Here is a 21,852-nt window from a genome sequence, read left to right on the forward strand (position 1 = left end):
AAGCACTGGCGTCGTGACGTTATTACGGAAGTACGTCAGCCGCCATCCGCAACATGGCGGGCACGGTGACGCCTAGATTACCTTCATGGAAAGAACCTGCTGACATCCCCAGGTCATGTGACTGCTGTAGTCACATGATACATAGTGGATTCTGGCTGCTGCAAATGTAATTGTTCTTGTGTAGCTGCTGGAATAATGGAGGATCAGGTAGAGCAGTGATCTAGCAACACATTTTGCAATATTTCTACTGAATTTAGATGGAATTTTTCTTTTCCTGTCAGCTTTATTCACGTGTGAGGTGCTTTTCAGGCTTTAATGAATCCTAGGAAGAATTTTAATAACAGGACACATTAAAGTGTATTACCTAGTTTACATGTCAGCAGTTTGAATATTCCGCCATTGTAAATGTGTATTCCCAATATTGCATTGCATGTCTTATGTTTTTAGTGCCAACACTAAGTGAGACGTACTTGATAATGGGCAGTGATTGATCCTAATTGTGCGGAAAATTTAACAAATGCTTCCTGAGAGCTTTGAGGGGTTTTACAAAATGGTCATATGTGAGTGCTGCTTATCTTTTATGTTGAGCAAATAGTATACAAAGGCTTTGTATAGTTCACTATGGTAACAGAACCTTTATATTTATTTATTTGACAGGTAACATGACCAGTAAAGCCCAAAAGCAAAAAAATATCTATTATGGAAAAATAAATGCTATAGGGTAAATTCACATTGTAAAATTTATGAATGGAGGGTTAGAATGTAAAAGGGCGCTAAAGTCAATACATGCATTGCAGTTAATGATCAGTAACATTAGATATTCACAGAGAGAAAATCTTGTTCTGTTAGCACTTAATGAATAATGCAATATCGTTCATTGTATTTCATTCCATTTAAGGGTAAGTGGACAGACATTGCATAACAAAGTTTTGCCACCTACAGCCCTAATGAGCTTCCTGGTCAAAAATAACAGGGTTCCTTTTATTCATTAAAAGGAAAACACACCACTGTTTGCAGATAAGCCCTATGGTTTATTTTGTAACCGCTATCTGTAAGCATTTGCTATATAAACGCTCTACTATAGTATACATAGCACTAACATGCTCCTACCAGCTTTAAGAGGACAACTCGGCTGCTATGAGTCCTTGTATGGCTGGTCCACTAAGTCATCTTGTCAACATAATACCATCAAGAAAGTAATTTGTGGCACTCCGTTCAGACCTGGTCACATTAAGTTAGTGAAAATGGCAGGAGAGGACAGTGCTGTATACACTTCACTACTTTGTTTTAATGTCAGGATGGTAAAGGTACTTGTCAATATAAATATTTCACACAGTTCCTTGTGACCTTAAACACTAAATAAACAGAGACCAGCCCTCTAGCCACCGGCGAGCTTCTCTAGCATCGGTCACAGTGGACAGTGAAACAAGTTTTTATACCTGACCTCCCACAGCCCTAGTTTATTGGCAGGTGACACTCTTTAAAAGGGAGTTCTCATCACCTGCTTCCGTTTCATTGATTGTTGCATGGGAAAAGCAAGTTCCAAAGCATGAGAGTTAAATCAAACTCTACACCATTATTTTGTCACACATATGTCCTCCGCCTGTTTATCTTTAGACTAGGTGCACTGTTGCACAATTGTGTTACTCTGCTTGCTTCCTTGCCTCTGCAGTTTGTCAGCTAAAGGCCTCCCTTTGTTACAATATATATATTTTTTAAACTGTTTATTGAAAGCACTGCGGGCACAACAGATAGCTGAAACAGTAAGGAGGGAATGTCTGTGCGCCACATTGCTGGCTATTGCGGTAGAAATTTGTCCTTGCACGGTCGCCCAGGATAGCAATAGGGAAATAAGAACATACCACATATATAATCCCCATCTTACAGTACACAGGATGAAAGTAACTTCGGGCATACTGACAGGTTGGGCACTCTCTCTCTCTCTTGTGGGTAGAATAACATGTGAGGGAAAAGCTGGCCAGTAATGGAGAAAAGTGAGGTTAAAGCTGGTGGGCAGAAGGGCATGTGTTAGACAGGAAGGGATTGTAAGGGAGGAGCTGGTGAGTATGAGGGTATTAATGTATGAGGAGAGGTCATGTGATTTTTTATTTTTACATTTTTTCCCCTCACATGCCCCCTCTTCCCATGATTCGCTGTCTCGCATGCCAATCCTGCACACCAGCTTTTCTCTCACATGCCCCTGTTCACAAGGTTTTCCACCTCTGCTGGCAGTCTTATTTGTTGCTTGCGCCCCTTCAATGTCACACCCTCATGCCTTCTGTGTCTCGTACGCCCCTTCACCCACCACCAGCTATTGCGCTCTCTCTCCCCACTAGATTTTCCCTCCCATGAACCCCCTCCCGCTCCCCTGGAGCTTATTTCCCATCATCCCCCTGAGCTCAGTTTTGTCCAGCTTCACCAAATGCCTCTGTTTTCCATTGCATTTGTTACTTCGTATTGGTACCTAATACCGTTATCAATGCCCAGTAAAGCTGCTGCAACCTCCATCTTGCTGTAATGAAAATGTCCCATACAATCTTTTCAAAATTGCTGCCACAAGAATAACCTCCCTCCTCTTGATCATTATCTTCCGTTCTCCTCATGTAAAGTGTCAACTCATCAAGTGATTTTACGAAAGTTTGATAACACCAGAAACAGTGCTGTTAATAACATCTGATTAACTGTATGCTCAGAGGGACAGTTATGTTGTCACTAGTTATCACAAGGACCAGAAAGTGGAATAATGTACCTGCCCTGTAAATGGACATTAGCAGAGCCTTCTGAGTGCTGTTTCATACTACAGACAACTAGTTTGTAATATCTAATATTTGAATATTTCGTAAAAAGCACACGCAAATATGTGATGTAAACAATACATACTGTACTTAATCCAGCTTTCTTGTATTTTTGAGGGGAGTGGAGGATCCAGTTGTTTATTTGCCTAGTTAATTTACTAGTGTTTTTAACCATAGTTTTTTTTTTTTGTTCTGCTTGTACAAAAGTATCACAGATTGGGACGCACTGGGTAGTGTCACTCAGATATCAGTGACTATGATTGTAAAATCATTGATAATTCCAGAGAATCTTTTTTTTTTTTTTTTTTTTTTTTTAAATACTGTTTATTAACAACATTGGTAAATAAATAAAATAATAATAAAAATAATAATAAAATAGAGAAATTCAACAGAGATCCAGCAGTATAGATGTATAGACAGGCATGAGGCATACATCGGTTTAAAGTGTAACATATAAAGCCAGAGATTCTTAAAAAAAAAATAAAAAATAGATCTTATAACTAATTGGCTAATATCCACTGGCCTAAAGAGATTATGGTAATTGTAGAGCGTAATCTCTGTAGAAGGTGTCATCATTTCACTTCGCTAAAAAAAGAAGAGATAAATGTGTTAAAATTAATAAAAAAAAAACTGTCCTAGATGTATAGACATTAAGCTAAAATGCATTTATGGCATGGTGTCAAACGCGGTTATCTCCTGTGGTATCAGTGAAGTTACCATGCACATCTCTGTGACTTCTGACTGCTGCAGATTTCAGCTTTGCTGAATCATGGCCTCTGTACCGTATCAATGACACATCTGTGACATGCATTCATCCTACATGATATGTGGGATCTGAAATACATGGTACCTATAACGTTATTTCATTCTTAAATATGGTTAAATCTACAATTCAGTTGAATATTACTGTGACCGGAAGGGCTTACTTTGCCATCCAGTCTTTGAGTGTGATTATTGGGAGAGGGACCTTACACGGTTTCTTTCTCACCGTCATTAACTGTTACGGACCCAGGATCTAGAAGTTTATTTGACAGGGGGCGATTTAGGGGGGGCAATTTAGTCCCCGTCCCCTTTTTGACATCTAAGGCTGCCGGCAGCTGCACACTATGTGCAGGTCTGTTCGGCAGGGAGAGTGTGCTGCCCGGCCGCTCTGAACACAATCGGAGCAGCCTGGCAGCACACTATCCTGCTAGGGGGGGGTGATTGCCCCCCCCTGGATCTACCACTGTACGGACCACTCCCACTGGTGTCACCTTTCCACCAGACACTCGCCGAGTGCGAATGCCAACTGCGCAATAGTTGTAGGAGGATAGTGCTGCCACCATCAGGCTCCTTCACTGGCACCTGGAACCACGTACTTCTGGGTAGCTGGTATAGCTGCTACAGCGCCTCTTTGCTGTGGGTTAGCTGGTACCTCCTGACTGCTTACTATGGATCAGGACTGCTAGGTAGCGGGCAGAGCATTGACACAGGCGCTGGGTTCAACACAGGACAGCTGGTGAACAGATTAGAGTGTAAGCTCTTATCTGTTGGTTACAGGATACAGTAGGCAATAGGCGTCGGGCAGAATCTTCAAGTAGTGATGTTTATTGCTCAAGGGTCCTTATAAGAACTGTTACACACTAGTTACAGCTACTAGTGATCATCCAGAAGTACAGATGGTATATATATATATATATATATATATATATATATATATATATATATATTACATGGACAGTCCAACTATTTTTATACAGTTTTACACACACAAACTGGCAGAATATAATCCAGCCTCCTGCCCTATTAACCAATCCAGGCTGGTTTATGCAGCTAGCATGTGAATCAGTCTAGAGGGGTTTCACACCTTTAACTTTGGGGGGGGCGGCTGTATTTTCCCTCTGTCCATGAGCTGCTATGGAGAGGAGGGGCTCAGCATATATATACTGATCTACATTCCAACATAGGTCACATAGTACCATTTATGAGGCATAGTGCAGGTGGTAGTATAGCACTGCATTTCAGGGACATCTGATGAAAAGAGCTTATGCTCCTGGAAATTTTATGCCCTACCACTGCCTCCACTATTGCTCCTAAATGGTATCATGTTGGTGTGTGTGTATATATATATATATATATATATATATATATATATATATATATATATATATATATATATATATATATATATATATATATATATACATACATACATACATACATACATACATATACCTTACACATAGCTCCTATTTCTCCTGCTCTTCAGGAAAACGGGGCTTCTTTCCTTTTTTTCTATGCATGTGAGAGAGATTGGCATTATGATGCAAAACTACCTTGTCTTTTTTTTATTTATATGAGAACTGTATAATACTGTATCTAATGTTACTTTTGTATATTTATTGAAAGTTAAAAAAACAACAACTTTGTTTGTTAAACTTATCATCCTTGTTTTTTTTATACTTGTTTATTTAAACTAAATCTTTAGCATGTAAATGGTTTTACAATTATTTAAATTCCATCAGCATTACAGAATGCAGTGCTTTCAAAAGAGTTCCCTGATGTCACTGTATAGATTTCCCATGCAAAAATCGAGTTTAAAATATGCTCACACACATGTCCTCTGGTAGCTGGGCAATGAAGGGATTCCCTTAAGATAATTACCTACAGTATGTTACCCAATAACAATAACTGTCTGTATCATAAACCTGGGGGTAAATGTATCATACTCCGGTTTCTTCAACTCGCGGGAGTTCGGCGAGATGACAGCTAAAATTTAAAGCGGCGCTGCCTTGTAAAGGGAAACTTGCCTTGCCAGGTCCGTCGAGGGGCTCAGTTAGCCCTCCCCCATCTTTAACAACGCTGAAATTTTTGCATGCTCTCTCAGGAGTCCGGGAGAACTCCTAAAAATTCGGGAATCTCCCGGACATTCCGGGAGAGTAGGCAACTATGCTATATTATTAACGTGGTAATCATTGATTTTTTTTCTGTGCAGTCTTTTGGGATTTTATATTCCAGATATACTGTATATTGGATGTATCCTACAGTGTCTTGTCTGTCAGAGCAGAGCGGACCTAGACCTGTATTCATCAACAGACCTACCTTTACATCGGCATTTGTTGAATATGGAACGTGCGTATGCCCAATGTACGGGCCTCTTAAAACAACAAACGAAAAAAACCTGTACATTACATTTGTTTAGCAAACTTTGATGAATGAGGCCCAGAGTGTGCAGCAACCTCTGCCTACCTGTCCCTGCTTGAAGGCTACTGCTAAGAGTGTAAAAGGGGGCGGAGCGCTAAATCGCCCCCACAAAAAGATATCTAGGTCTGCCCCTGATATAGTATAATGTGTTGTACCAAGCATTGTGTCAAATGCACAAGTTTTAGACATATCTCCTGCAAAGTATTCAAAGTGGAATCATATCTGGTCCAAATAGAATATTGTAAACGATATCTGATTCCACAGCTTAATATACAGAGCCATATCTGGTGCTAAGTCTAATATGGAGGGTCATAACTGGTGCCTAGTCTAATATACCTGTATCTGGTGCTAAGTCAATATATGTAGACTCATATCTGGTGCCATGTCTATTATGAATACTCATATCTGGTACAAAGCTAATATGCAAATTTATATTTGTTTTCCCATCTATTATGCAGACCCATAACTGGTGTCAGAGGCACCAAGGTTTATGTGCATACCCATATTTGGTACTAAGTTGAATATGCAGATCTACATATTCGTAGCCAAATTTAAAATACAGACTCCTATCAGTTGTAAGTTTAATATGCAGACATATCTGGTGCCAAGGCTGATATGCATACCTATATCTCACACCAGGGGATATATTTACTAAACTGCAGGTTTGAAAAAGTGGAGATGTTGCCTATAGCAACCAATCAGATTCCAGTTATCATTTATTTCGTACATTCTACAAAATGACAGCTAGAATCTGATTGGTTGCGATAAACAACATCACCACTTTTTCAAACCCACAGTTTAGTAAATATATCCCCAGGTCTAATGTCCAAAGCCATATCTAGTACCAAGGCTTATATGCAGATCCAAATCTGGTGCCATGTACCAAAGCTAATTTGTACACCCAGATCTGGTGCTGAGACCTCACACCCAGACCCATATTCACACCAGGGGATAGGAAAGTGTGGGTACAGCAAAAGCATGGTCACACAAAAAACAGCATTGCTCATAGCCCAGTGCTGGTAGCGGCAGATGCGGAGTTCTAACAGTGAATGCACCGCTACCAGCACTAAGCTATGAAATACTGGGCTGGTGACACTATAACTGGGAGACTGCACGGGGTTACCCTGTCATAATGTCACTCAGACCACTCCTCACAACTCTCCTGTGTGGTGGGTATTGGGGAAATAAGTTTGTAATATATGGATTCTAGCATATTTGCTGGTGTATCACTGGTCCTAGCAAGCCCTAGTAACCCTAAACTGGGCATGTAGAACTATCTGACACCCAGGATACACTGGGACTTGTAGTGCACCTGCAAAAAAATAAATATTGTAAAATATACACAGAGACATGACAAACATACTTTATTGAAAACATAAAACACACATCATCGTTTACCAGTTTATTGGCCACCTAAATACCAGGGATCATCTTTCTTCAAGCTTGAAATCCATGTGGCAAAAGTTAAAAATCCTGGGCAACCATGAATAGGGAATTATATATATATATATATATATATATATATATATATATATATATATATATATATATATATATATAGCATATAGGGGTAATTGCGTGTTATTATGGGAACGCATTTTGCATCTGTTTTTTTACGCTAATGCGTCCAACTCATGATGAGGCCCACATTGTGGCAGGGGTTCCAGCTTAGTTGCCTACTCTCCCGGAATGGCTGGGAGACTCCTGAATTTTTGTGAATACTCCCGGACTCCCAGGAGAACAGGGCAAACTCCCGCATCCTGTTTACTTAGTTAGTAAAGTGGGTGGGGGTGCTGCTAATTGCTTCATTCAGATCCCATCTTCTGCTGTAATAGGATGAATTTGGAAATCTCTAAAGTTGGCAAGTATGCTTTAAATTCAAGCTCCTCAGAAGAATGGGCAACATTCATGGCTTAGTGGTCAACACTTCTGAAATGTTTAGGGACACGGCTGATAAACAGCTGCTATTAAAAAGTACTCACCAGGCAATTTTTAAAAAATCTATAACATTGCAGCCCGAGTAAAAGCTTACTTGCACCCTCCCACAGCTTTATGTTTTAACTGAACATGGGTTACACCCTGTTTTTATATTTTTAAATATAGTTATTAAAATGTTCTATAAATCCAATAAAATATATAGCCTCATTGCAGTGTACAGTTCGGAAAGCACAAAGCTCTTAGGAAAATCAATTATAGCACTGTGCCCTACCCTCTCTTTCTTGTACTGAGTACTATAAAACCTTATGTAATATTCTATTTAGCTCTTGCTATCGGCTGCCTTATAGGCTGAAGATGCTATGACATTAATCTCATGGGACCAATCAGAAACCTGCGCTGAAAGCTGGAAGACCTTGTGCAGTTTTATGATGTCACAGTATGGTGAAGATGAATATCCCAAAAGGGATGTTAGCACTCTGTTAACACTCTTATTAATAATTGTGTTTCTATTGCAGAAATGAAATCATGGGGAAAAATGATGCCCACAATATTTTTCATTCTGAATGCAGCTAAATGCCAGTAAGTTATTTAAAGAGTAAAGCAGAAACATCAGTGTGGATGGAACCATATGGTGCAAAGTGGGAGAGAAGGGGTGCATTTAGGACAATAAACTTTGTGATATAACACTGCCGCTGAATTTAGCGCACTATTAGTCATGCTTTCCACTTTATATACACAATTGTCTTTGCTTTGTATAGTTTACATTAGAATGGGCTGTTTTGTATACTAGCCACCTGTATTATAGTCACTAGAATGAGATGTGGGGCTGGTGGGGGCAGTGGCACAACTGCCATTGGTGCAGCAGGTGTCGTGCACTGGGACTCATGGAGATAATGAGGCCCTCTGCATGGGGATCTATGCACCAGGTCCCACAGTTCACTAGTTTTGCCTCTGGGTGGGGGTCCTGTTTATAAGGTTGTAGGGGGGTCCTAAGCTAATGGTAGCACTGATTAAAATTAATTGTTCTAATGTTTGTGGCTATTCATCAAATAAGGTAACCTTATGTACCTGTTTTTAGGGGAAAACCAGAGATGCAAATTTGGTGTGGGAGAGGAGATTGATCAACAGCTGACTACTTTATATCTGTTTGCTACAGTAAATAAAACATGAATGCTAAATTACTTCGAGATTTATATATTGGTTTACACATTTAAAGGCATGTGTCTACTTTGTTTTTGTTTCCTAACATATATTGCTGTAATTAAGAAATCTGACAAATGACACAATAATATATACACATTTATATATAAAGGCAAATAACTTTTATTTTTAATTGTACTACAATAATTCCATCTATTAGTGTGTTTAGCACGTGCAATTGTGCAACATTACATCTCCCTGTAAAATGTTCCTGTTCTGTACACACAATAAAGGCAGCTATTTTGTGGGTTGAACCAATACTTGGCCTATCAATTCACTGGGAATTAGTGACATGACTGAGGCATGAGGCACAAAGTGCCTGCATATTTGTACCTCCCGCAAAACGCTTCATGTGTGTAGATGAGTACATTTGACTCCAATCCACCAACCTAGTAAAACCAGAGCAGCACAGATATTAAAATCTATGCAGTAAGATCTTATCTTTCCAGTTTCCCGTCAAGATTACTGTCCCAGAAGTACATTTGGCAGCTCCAGCATGAACAGTTGTCCCTCCCGGCTACAATGGCAGTGATGGGTTGGGACCACAAGCAGAAGGGAGATAAGTAGGTATCCAAGTTATAAAACATGGCTTTACCTTCATGGCAGAGGAACGCTGTATAACTGAAGCCCATTGTCAGAACTTACATTGACGCCAGAAATTTCATGCTAAATTTTCCTATAAGGATAAAAAGTTCCTCTACTTCTGTACCGATGGGAGCTGTGCAGCGATCAATAGATTTGAAGGGCCTTACGTATCTTACAATATCTGCAGACTTCGGGGCTCTTGTACTATGGAGAGCCGGGACGGGTCTGTCTTAGTAATTGCTGGTAAATCACTGGCAAATGAGAAATACGTCTACATTTTACATGACCAGAATTCCCCAGATGTCATTGACTCAAATTACTGCACAATAAAAGGTCCTGTAACTCATTACATTTACTTTCATTTTCTAAACTGTATTTGAAAAATGACAGAATGTGACAAGCGGCTTATGAGTTACATCACCTGTTTACACTCGTAACGCCATCAGATTTCATTATATCCCATCATCTTACAAACTTAAAAAGAAGATGGGAGACTATATTGTTTCTAAGTGAATCTTGTTCCTTTATGTTTTACGCTAACATTACTCAATGTTAACCAAACATTTTAACAGAACAATATGTTCATTGTATAGATATTGATGACCTTTTTAATAAATGTTAGGAATGTAAGGAGCTCCTTACTTATAAACATAAGAATTATGTAACACTAGCAGAATTTCCGCGTGTCTTACCTTATTGCCACTCAAATCACAAAGACAAGTAAAAAGAGAAATAACTAATAATAATAATATTAATACTAATTAAAAAAATAACAATTTCACTGAGGTTGTGAGGTCAAGGCCCAGTTTACTGGTCTATAATCTCCGTAGAAATGTAATTCACAGTGTTTACTGGGGACGTCTGAGTTTTTTTTTATCTACCATCCAACTTGCAAAAGTGAAAGTGGTCTGAGGCTGCAGTGAGTTTTCTTTGGAAATGCTAAAACTTCTGGCTTGTGGTAAGGTCAGATCCCACAGTCCCAAGGTTGAAACCTGAGTCTTCACATCCCAGCTGTACACTAGGATGCTAAAAGCAAGTCAGCAGGTGCTTTCCATCACCCAAGAACCATAAGTTGGGTTCCAAAGATTTTTGGATTTGTTCTTTAGTTTGTGGGACATTTGGGGCTTTGTCTCTGTGGTGGAGATAGGGTTTGGCTGTACCCATGAACCTTCTGGGGAGTCAGCAACACATTGTAAGCTTGGCACTCTGATGTTCCAGCCCACCAGGTTTTCAACCAGTAACTCCTCAGGAATGTCTCCAAGTTTATGTTCCATGGTCTGTGTGTCCACCATGGGAGGCATTGAAGGGTTCCTTACCAGAGGTGTCACTCCATTACAGCTGCTCGGTCGCATTATTGTACTTCCGTCATCTTCAGGTGCTGGTCCACTTTCGACAGGGAGCGCTGTATTGATGACATCAGGATCCTGAAACATGGGAAGACTTGTGAGTATCTCATTATCCAAAATAAAGAAAAATTTTGACTTCAAAAAATACATTTTAAGCTTTTTTGAGTTTGTGAAATATGGATAAAAATCCCTTTAAGTTTATGATGTGCTGTATTTAAAGTGGACTTACCACCCATATGTATAACCACATTGTTGTATTTATGTGTTTAAAACATACATACCTGCTTAACTGACTGTTTGTTAATGAAAATGGAACAAAACTTACACAGTCGCCATTTCATTCCTCTCCCTACAGCTACAATGGCCGGATCCATCTTAATTTTTATATCACTAAACTAGCCTCCTCCATCTCATTTGCATAAATTGTCACTTGGGATGGAGCAGACAGGTAGGAAAATGTCTCGCTAAAGAGCATTACTGGGATACATTTTTATAATGGTAAACAGATACTTTTTTTTCATATATTATTGAATATGGTAAGGTTTCTATATACTGAAACAAACTTGTTACTCTTGCAGTACTTTGACCAATGGGTAGTATTTGGTCAAATAACCAAAATCAAATTGTACATTACATTAACCTATAACCTTTTATCAGTCTGAATTTAAATATTTCTGAGGGATTATCCTTCTGGTGACATCCACAATAATACAATAAATACTTCACATGCTGGCCAGAGTAACTTATCCTGTGTTGTGGAAGTTATCTCTGAGTCAGCACAAGCTGATGCCATAGTCTAAGAACCCAGTGTGTGGAGCATCGACTCTAAGATCTGCTATGTAATTCACCTAGAAATGTGTTCTCCTTTTGGAGCAGCTATCTGGTGATATCTAATGATACCTGTGTGCAGTAGATGATCCGCTCCAGGATGGTTGAGAAGTTGGGTCGGTGATCTGGTGTGTGCTGCCAACACTGCGTCATTATTCGATAACTAAAGCAAGAAGCGAGAGCAGGAAAGTGGTCAGACATTAAGGGCTAGATTTACTAAGCTGCGGGTTTAAAAAAGTGGGGATGTTGCCTATAGCAACCAATCAGATTCTAGCTATCATTTTGTAGAAGGCACTAAATATATGAAAGCTAGAATCTGATTGGTTGCTATAGGCAACATCCCCACTTTTTCAAACCCGCAGCTTAGTTAATCTAGCCCTAAGGGTAATTTACCTACTGCAGAATAAGTTGCACACTACATGATGCACAAATGTGCATTTTTCCACCTAGCGCATACATAAGAGAATAAAACCATCCGATCCTGAGCCTGGCAGACTTTATTAATCCATGATCATTATTTAGTTCTCCCATATATTCCACGATAAGAATGGCGGTAGAGCTTCTTTTCTTAAAGAATGTTTCCTGCAGCATTAATTAGGTTGGCTGGGTTGTTAAGAGGCTTATTTTATTTATCAGGAAAAAGATATATAGCTGAGGCTCTGCTGCTGTTCCTGACTGCAATGTGCCCCAGATTTCATTATGGTCAAACTATTATTATAATCTTTTATTCATGCATTTATTTATTTATTATTCACTCATTAATTCAGCATATTTAGCAGCACTGTACAATCAGAGAGTAATATTCAGACGTAGCGGTCCCTTTCCCTTATAATCTAATTTCCCTACAATAGGCGCACAAGTATATGCAAAGGGAGAAGCGTTAGCATCTCCGAGATAATTGCTTGCAAAGACTTTATCTACCCTTAACAAGCAGATGAATACAACCAAATCAACTTGGCAACGAAGAACCACTTACTGCTGTCATATGTGACATCAACCTATAAATAAATCTGGATGTTATACTCACACTGGCCCTGGGCAGTTTTTCGGGGGATCCATGCGTCCACCGCTCGTTACAAACTCTAGCACTTCTTGGTTAGTTTTGCACGGGTATGGCATGTAGCCTAATGAGAAGATCTCCCAAAGCAACACTCCAAAGGACCTATAGCAACATACAACGCCCTTGTGTCACTTCAGAAGAACACAATAAATAGCATTATTCAAATGTATTACTCTGATATGGTTCGTGATTCTGGGATACGTTTTATCTCTATGGAGTTTTGTTTGACCAATAAGCATAGCCGCTAAGAGCTGCCAGACATATGTTGTTTATACATTCATTTCTACAGACATATCCTTTATGACTATAGCAAATACCATGTTATGCAGTAATGCACAATCACATAGGAAACTCAGAGAAGAACATACAAACTCACACATATAAGGCCTGATTCATGGACACAGTTTGCACGCAAGTTGCGTTTTAAAAAAGAACTTGTGTGTAGTTCCGACCGTATACAAATCCAAGCGTATCTCAAGAAATGTTCCGATTTGAATCTCGGTGCGAGTACTCTCTGCCTAAACGTTGCTGTATGTAGATAAGGCTGCAGTATACACACACTAGCGTCTGTTTACTAAAAGGTCACATCAGAACACATAAAAAAATTATAAAATAAATGAACAACTCTATATAATATAACCATTACTAAAAATATGATTTTAAAAAATATATATTTTTTTATTACATTAGATACATAAATCAATATGTGTTTAATGCGTACTGTAAATACAATGCATTTATATAATAAATCTTCCTTACATACACATGGTCTGTGTGCTAGCTAGTGGCACATATACATGTAGTTTTTAATACAAAGACTATGCCGTGTCAGTCATCACTATCAGTTGTCACTTACACCTGCCCTGTAGCTGGTGCAAGAGATACGGCTGAAAGCAAGTGTAGCTCCAAGAACCACAGGGCTTGAATCGGTTGCATCTGTGTCATCATACCCTTACTGTACATGGAACGCTCCCTCCCCTTGTCCTCCTTTCAAATTAGAGGCAATCGTGTAGTTTGCGTTCAGACATTTATTGCACACAATTGCGTACATTAGCATAAGGTCCGTTTCTGAGCACGCACAGGACTATTTCACAGATAATGTGTATAAAAATGATCTCAGGCGCTCACGCTATAAAGAAGGGACCTATTGTCGCTACCTATCTTAGGGGTGCCAATCCCTAAATAGAAACAAAACCTAAAGCAGTAAGAAAATGTGCGCCAAGAGCTAGAAAGAATCTTCAGACATATGACGGAAATCGCGTGCTTCTATGTATTAAAAAGATCTTATATTTCACAGATAGAGTAATCATTAAAAAATCTTGATATAAACAAATAGCAATATCTGGAAAATAACTGTTACGTTACTGACTTTTGAGGATGCCAGTGACTGATATTGGCACACGTTAGAAGCACACGATAGAAGCGCACGTTAGAAGCGCACGTTATAAGCGCACGATAGAAGCGCACGTTATAAGCGCACGATAGAAGCGCACGTTAGAAGCGCACGTTAGAAGCGCACGTTAGAAGCGCACGTTATAAGCGCACGATAGAAGCGCACGATAGAAGCGCACGATAGAAGCGCACGTTAGAAGCGCACGATAGAAGCGCACGATAGAAGCGCACGATAGAAGCGCACGTTAGAAGCGCACGATAGAAGCGCACGTTAGAAGCGCACGATAGAAGCGCACGATAGAAGCGCACGTTAGAAGCGCACGATAGAAGCGCACGATAGAAGCGCACGTTAGAAGCGCACGTTAGAAGCGCACGATAGAAGCGCACGATAGAAGCGCACGATAGAAGCGCACGATAGAAACGCACGATAGAAGCGCACGTTAGAAGCGCACGTTAGAAGCGCACGATAGAAGCGCACGTTATAAGCGCACGATAGAAGCGCACGTTAGAAGCGCACGTTAGAAGCGCACGATAGAAGCGCACGATAGAAGCGCACGATAGAAGCGCACGATAGAAGCGCACGTTAGAAGCGCACGTTAGAAGCGCACGATAGAAGCGCACGATAGAAGCGCACGATAGAAGCGCACGTTAGAAGCGCACGATAGAAGCGCACGATAGAAGCGCACGTTAGAAGCGCACGATAGAAGCGCACGATAGAAGCGCACGTTAGAAGCGCACGATAGAAGCGCACGATAGAAGCGCACGTTAGAAGCGCACGTTAGAAGCGCACGATAGAAGCGCACGATAGAAGCGCACGATAGAAGCGCACGTTAGAAGCACACGATAGAAGCACACGATAGAAGCACACGTTAGAAGCACACGATAGAAGCACACGTTAGAAGCACACGATTTCCGTCAAATTTCTGAAGATTCTTTCTGGCTCTTGGAGCACCTTTCTTATTGTTACAGGACTGTTTCACGCAAGATACGGCACACAAACGGACTTAGGTCCAAACATGAATCAAGCCCATAGTACCTTGGTCAGAACTGAAACAAATGTTTGTTGTTTAATTAAAATTTTTAGCTCATTTCTGGTATAGCTTCCTTCTTCTTTTATTGCATTATCAAATTGCTTAAAACTAGGAGTAACCTCTCCAACAGAGACATGGACAACTGTGATCGGTGAAATGACTTCTGTGCTCCTACCAATATATCAGAAGTCAACCACCAATAACGCCAATACGAAAAGTCTACATAATCCACAGCACTATTATTACTTTCTATATTATTGTTCATCATTGTTCTTATTAATGTACATGTAAATCTTAAATAACTAGGAATTGTACATGCAGAACAAACAGTAAAGAACAATCAAACCAAAAATCAAACTTATTGGCGTCATTACCAGGTGTCAGTCTTAGAAGTGAAGATTCCCTCCAGGAAAGCCTCAGGGGGCATCCACTTTACAGGCAGCATAGCTCTCCCTCCTTTACGATAGTAGCTCGCTCTGAAAAACAACACAGTATACTTTACCCAAAGGTCAGAACATTTGCAGCAGGCATTCATAAAAAATATAATCGAGTCTTAAAATCCAGATTTATGTTTGTTGCCTTCAAAATAAACTAAATCTTACCCTTTCAATACAGTCCTCAGTGTCAGAAGGGTCTAATAAGCCTAGCCATGAGTTTGGGGGTAACAACAGTAAAGTTATAGAGGTTAGCATTATTTATTTATTTTTACTTTTTAAAGTTTGACCTTGAAGAGTTTACCAAGGAGACTGCTCTCTCAGCAAACTATGTCTGGTCTTCAAGGCCACTAAGAAAAATTTCAGGCCCTGCTACAGGAACTTTTTTGGGCTCTTCCCATAACCACTGAAGGGGCGGTACCACACCAGGTTGGTGGCTCCTCCCACTACACAGGCAAACCCAAACCACATTACATTTATTTGACCCCTCCTCCATGAGCCTCTCGGCGCTCCTGCTGGTCTTACTATCTAGGACCAAGATGAGAGTATGTTATAGATACCCCATATCTGAGTTCTGTTATTATGTATGTCCTCTGTCTGAGTATAACTAAGCTACGTACAATAAGTTGGAGCTTGGAGGTCAGTAGATCTAGCAAGAATGTTTAGAAGAGACTGGTAAACTAGGGAAGGAAAGACCTGTTAATGAAAGTTGTAAGTACATTATGATATGAAACATTGAAGTAAAATATATGTTATGTAGAAGAAAAGGTTTTTTATGGATACCCAGAGATTCTTACCTGTAAATGTCACGAGCCATTCCAAAGTCACCTATTTTGGCCACACGTACTGTACTGATGTAGGTCAGAAGGCAATTTCTGGCTGCAATATCGCTGGTGGAAGAAGGGTCTGGTATTGATAAACATATTCCTATTCATAATCAGTTGTCTTAACATAGCTTTTAAATCAATTTTATTTTTTCCTAACTAAAGAAAAAAAACATAAAAGTCAAATTAATTACTATAAAGACTGTTTTTTGGAGACGTTAATCTTCATAACATAACTTCAATATTTTCACTGAAAAGTTATACTGGGCGAATGGGAAAAATATTTTCCAGAATGTTAACATAGGATCAGCAATGGAAAGACATGTTATATGCCGCCTATACATTCTCTAGGAGCTAGCGACATCACACAGGCACAAGTCTTCAGGCAAAGGTGGAAGCCATGTTGTTGTCTTAACCAGTTTTTATGAGAACACCACATTATAATTCATTAGGAACTGACATCACTGAGACAATAGGGCTGCCTTTGCTGTGTGCATGGCTTATGGGCCTTATCAGATTATAAGGGGAGCAGATGGTTGTCCTGGTTCCAGCAGTGCCCATCGCCTCTTGCTCCGTCCGCTCACCCATGTCCTCATCTATGCTTGGTTATAGGTGGCCTAGTGGTTAGCACTTCTGCCTCACAGCACTGGGGTCATGAGTTCGATTCCCGACCATGGTCTTATCTGTGTGGAGTTTGTATGTTCTCCTCGTGTTTGCGTGGGTTTCCCCCGGGTGCTCCGGTTTCCTCCCACACTCCAAAAACATACTGGTAGGTTAATTGGCTGCTATCAAAAATTGACCCTAGTCTCTCTGTCTGTCTGTCTGTATGTATGTTAGGGAATTTAGATTGTAAGCTCCAATTGGGCAGGGACTGATGTGAATGAGTTCTCTGTACAGCGCTGCAAAATTAGTGGCGCTATATAAATAGCTGATGATGATGATGATAGGTGAGAAGAACTGGGGTAATGACTGCTCGGACCAATAGCTTCCTACACTCACCTAGGCTGATCGCCCAGCGCTAGCTATTGCCAAGGCTGCATGCACAGGTTGAGGGTGCACTTTAATGTTACATTGGTAATGATTAATATGGCAATTCACACTTTTAATACAAAATAATATTAAACTGAAAATAACAATTAATTATAAGAAGATTATATTTCTCTTTCAGCTGAGAGTATGATGTGTTATTACCCAATAAATCTATATCGACAACTACTATTTATTTACCTTTTATTAGATGTAAATAGCACATTGTAATTTGTCTTTGCTATATTTTTATTTATTTATCCATGTATGGGCAGCCCTCTGCAATAAAAGATGACTGACCATATTATGCAAATGCAAGGACATATACTGGAACAGAAACACGGAAAGCCCTGCGTGCCTAGTGCGCATTGTATTGTAGGATTGCATTGTTATTTGTTATATGCCATCTCCCCTCTAGGCCCATTCACTATGTACCGGTGAATAAAGTGGTTCTCCTCCAGGTACTTGCAGCCGCAGGCGATATCTCTGGCCATGTTAAGCAGGTCTGACATTGTTAAGGTTGATGGTTGATTCTGGGAAGGGACAAAAAAAATCGATAGACTCAGAAACACCAATATTTACAGTGGAGATAATAATTGCACAAACTTATTTTTAAATGCATTCTTACTGTACATTATGAAGCATGCATTAACTATCCAGCAACAACGTATTCAGGTAACCCTGTCTGAAAGTGAGATCAGCTTCTTGAACGGTGTACTGCAGGTGCATGGAGACAAGCTAGACTACAAATCAGGCTTAGCACGCTAGATGACATCTGTAACCTTCTTGGGCGACAGTCACTACATAGCTGTAGCCACAGCAGCTCATATTACTGTGCAGCACAAAATAAAAAAATCCATCCAAGATCTCCATTAGTCTAATTGGATATTGATTTCTTAATTTGGCAGCTACAGCGAATAAAATGAATGTTATACAAGCACTTGTGTAGGCTTACTAAAAGCATAATTATTGCATTACAGTTTTGGTCAAGGTATTTGAGAAGGGGAATCACTGGCCACTATAACAGTTTCCTATGGGCCCCTGCAATTCCTCATCATGCCCATGAGACCAGAAAAACACTAGCACTGTGCATTAGTTATGGCTCCTCCCCCAATCACCAGCGTATTTAGCTTGTTGCTAAGTGTCCGGCAACAGGTCAAGTTTTGTCAGTTCCATTTTTCTGTGTTTGACTAACAAGCACCCGCGGAAATAGCTTCCAAATGCTGGCAAGTATGAACATGTTATGGTGGTACGGTGATATCATCATGTGCACACAGTCATTATAGTCTTCTACAAATGTACCATGAAGCCCATACACACAAATACATGACTGGGAGATTTGTGACTTGCACAAAATAGGATTCAAGTTATCATGGGATTTACTAAAACTTCTGACAAGGAAAAATGAAAGTGTTGCCTCTAGCAGCCAATCGAATTTTAGAAAATCATTTTTTAGACTGTACTTAGATAAATGCTAGATAGAATCTGATTGGTTGCTCTGGGCAACACTTCCATTTTTACTTTTTAGAAAGTTTGATAAATCTTTGTCAATGTTAGAAGTACATAATCGGTAATCAAATAGGTAGGATAGGAAGAGGATCCGTGATAAATGATACAGGGCTTCATATTTTTGGCTTCAACCAAGGGTACCTTAGAGGGGTAACTGTAAGGTTTGTATGTTCTGTGGCAGTGACATGGTCTATAGAGGATATAAGCACAAAGTATTGACAGAATTTACACTGGACTTGTCACCTACACAGAGTAGGGGCAGCTATTGTGTGGGCTGTTCATAACAATCTACTATCAGTTCACCCAAAGAATGGTGCCTCCACTGTGTGTAGGTGACAAGTCCACTTAAGGATGGGGGGAATGTGAATGGAGAGCTGAGTAGGAGGATGGAGGGTATAGGAATTTTTGCACCTGGGTTCTGTACTTCTAAGTCATTGATGTTCCTTCCATAAGGAGAGGGTGAGAACCTTGTTTCAGGCAGTACCATCGTAGGACAGCAGAGAACCTTGCCTCCTGGCCCCAGCCTACTTCTGCCCCCTCACCAGCACTCCTGTTAACAGTCACGCTTTGCAATTTACTGCAGGAACAAAACATGATCTGTCCTCTCCTTGCTGTATTCAGTGAACAGGCGCTGCGTAGAGAGGCAACGTTAATAGAGTAGTAGCGGGAGAGGAAGTGTTCTCCTCCTCTATCAACTACATTAATGCCACCTGTCACCAGCACTTGTATCCTGATTGCAGGAAGAAGACCAGGTGGCTTGTGGTTCAAATTTCCAATTTGGGTGACCAAATTTTGTATTTTGTTTACCCACTATGACATAAGGTATGTATTGTACCTGCTGTGGTGTAGCTTGTGTACCACACACACTATGACACAACTTATATATTGTACCCACTGTGATTTAGCTTGTGTACTGCATCCACTATTACATAATTTATGTGACTTGTTTGGATCCTGTACTGTAATAGGTCACATTTTGGAAATGCATTATCCTACCACCAGCCCTGCTTATCTATAAAACATTGGTGGCAGTACATTTGTGGCATTAATTACCATGGCAGTTTGTGCATTTCGATTATGTGATTGTGAATTTTGGTATCTCTTGGGGACAAGTAAGTAAGCTGCCTTATTTAAATTTTTTAGCTCATCTTCAGCTGAACACAAAGCTCTATTAATGTTAACTCACCTCCCATGGGCGATTTTGCCTGAGGAAGCTTTTCATATCTCCACCAGACATAAGCTCCAGTAGGATAAACCGTGGAAGTGTCTGCAGGCTTACTCCTATACAACGTACAATATTCTGGTGATTGAATTTACTGTGTACAGATAACAGAACCTCAATTAGTATTTGGTCTGCTTCAAAGGTTATTTGCAGAACACAGGAATGGCGGAAAAGTTAGATCAACATTGTAGTAATTTTCTCTGTTCAAGTACATTAAAATCCAAACAAAAATACTTTTACAGGTTTGTTTAATAAGGTACGTACATGCTTTTGCTAACATGTTCAACATTGATCTTTCAAGCGTTCTCTGAAAACCCACCTCTTCAGACAAGCTTATAATATTCCTCAACCACCCTCTTAACCTCACTACACTACCCTATTACCACCTGTTATACAACTACCCCTTGACCAACATTGTTGTGTGACAGGATCATTTAGCTTATGAGTCACTTTTACCTTTGCAGTCTGGCTGGGCCGACTACAAATGTAGACTTAACCTCATGTGTCAAACTCCCATTGTCCAATAGATTGTAAGCTTGCGAGCAGGGCCTTCTCACCTCTTTGTCTGTTTTACCCAGTTTGTTTATTAGTTTACTATGTTTGCCCCCAATTGTAAAGCGCTACGGAATATGTTGGCGCTATATAAATAAATGATGATGATGATCTTAGCAACTAATACATTACTCTAACAGAGTGGGTGCAGTTCATAATTTAGACACAAGATGGCAGTCAATTTCCAATATAAGTGAATCAAGCAGATAACTATATGTAGGAAATCAAGCACATCAGTAAAGGCTGCACTAAGTTTTACAATCATCATCGTCAACATTTATTTATATAGCGCCAGCAGATTCCGTGGCGCTTTACAATTGGGAACAAACAGTAATAAATCAATACCGGGTAATACATACAGAGAGGTAAGAGACCCCTGTTTGCAAGCTTATGATGAAGAGTGGTGTAACCATCTGAAGTGTTACCTGATAATAAGCGCTTCCATGAGAAAGTCCATTTCATCTTGCTCAGAGCAGATTTCTGGCAGAGTCTATTACCACCAGACAGGATGAAAACATGGTTAATATAAATCATACCATATAGTCCTATATATCATTGTTTTATCATAGATGGATCAATAAAAATGACCGTACATCACATGCGCTCAAGTGGGAATATCATTACTGTGGAAAAAAAATCTCATAGATAATACAAATATATTTTCTATTAAAGTAGACCTTTTGCCAACTTTTTCCCCCCAACTTGATTAAGTCCTTATTATATATTTGACAATACAAGGGGAAAGTGAGGTTTAAATAGAAATGACTGACCAAATAAAATGAAAAAGTATACAAAGCAACGTAACATCTGATAAGCTATTGTCACTTGATGTGAATAATGATATATCATCACTTCCATTGTCTCCTGTTCCTGAGAAATCAGAGGCAAAGTTCAGGAGCTCCTCAGCTGGTGTGTACACACTACAGG

General features: G+C 39.8%; 1 protein-coding gene and 1 long non-coding RNA gene across 3 annotated transcripts in view; one reads left to right on the forward strand and one right to left on the reverse strand.

The window, feature by feature from the left end:
* The first annotated feature begins 123 nt into the window (after positions 1-123).
* On the forward strand, positions 124-9,097 carry LOC142109029 (uncharacterized). Its single transcript, XR_012680263.1, has 3 exons — positions 124-207; positions 8,432-8,495; positions 8,995-9,097. It is a non-coding gene; the product is annotated as an uncharacterized LOC142109029 (long non-coding RNA).
* A 104-nt stretch (positions 9,098-9,201) lies between these two features.
* Positions 9,202-21,852, reverse strand: part of LTK (leukocyte receptor tyrosine kinase) — a 178,626-nt gene continuing 165,975 nt past the window's right edge. Inside the window, exons 21-28 of one of the 2 annotated variants that reach the window (XM_075193026.1) lie at positions 21,351-21,415; positions 20,338-20,467; positions 18,078-18,175; positions 16,590-16,682; positions 15,733-15,834; positions 12,903-13,037; positions 11,948-12,038; positions 9,202-11,125 (exon numbers count right to left, since the gene is read on the reverse strand). In XM_075193026.1, coding sequence (XP_075049127.1) covers positions 10,739-11,125; positions 11,948-12,038; positions 12,903-13,037; positions 15,733-15,834; positions 16,590-16,682; positions 18,078-18,175; positions 20,338-20,467; positions 21,351-21,415 — 1,101 coding nt within the window. In that variant the 3' untranslated portion in view covers positions 9,202-10,738. Of the gene's footprint in view, positions 11,126-11,947; positions 12,039-12,902; positions 13,038-15,732; positions 15,835-16,589; positions 16,699-18,077; positions 18,176-20,337; positions 20,468-21,350; positions 21,416-21,852 lie in introns of those variants that run through there. The other variant, XM_075193027.1, reaches the window with a different exon arrangement.

This window comes from Mixophyes fleayi, chromosome 12, assembly GCF_038048845.1.
Source record: "Mixophyes fleayi isolate aMixFle1 chromosome 12, aMixFle1.hap1, whole genome shotgun sequence".
Classification (NCBI taxonomy): Eukaryota; Metazoa; Chordata; class Amphibia; order Anura; family Limnodynastidae; genus Mixophyes; species Mixophyes fleayi.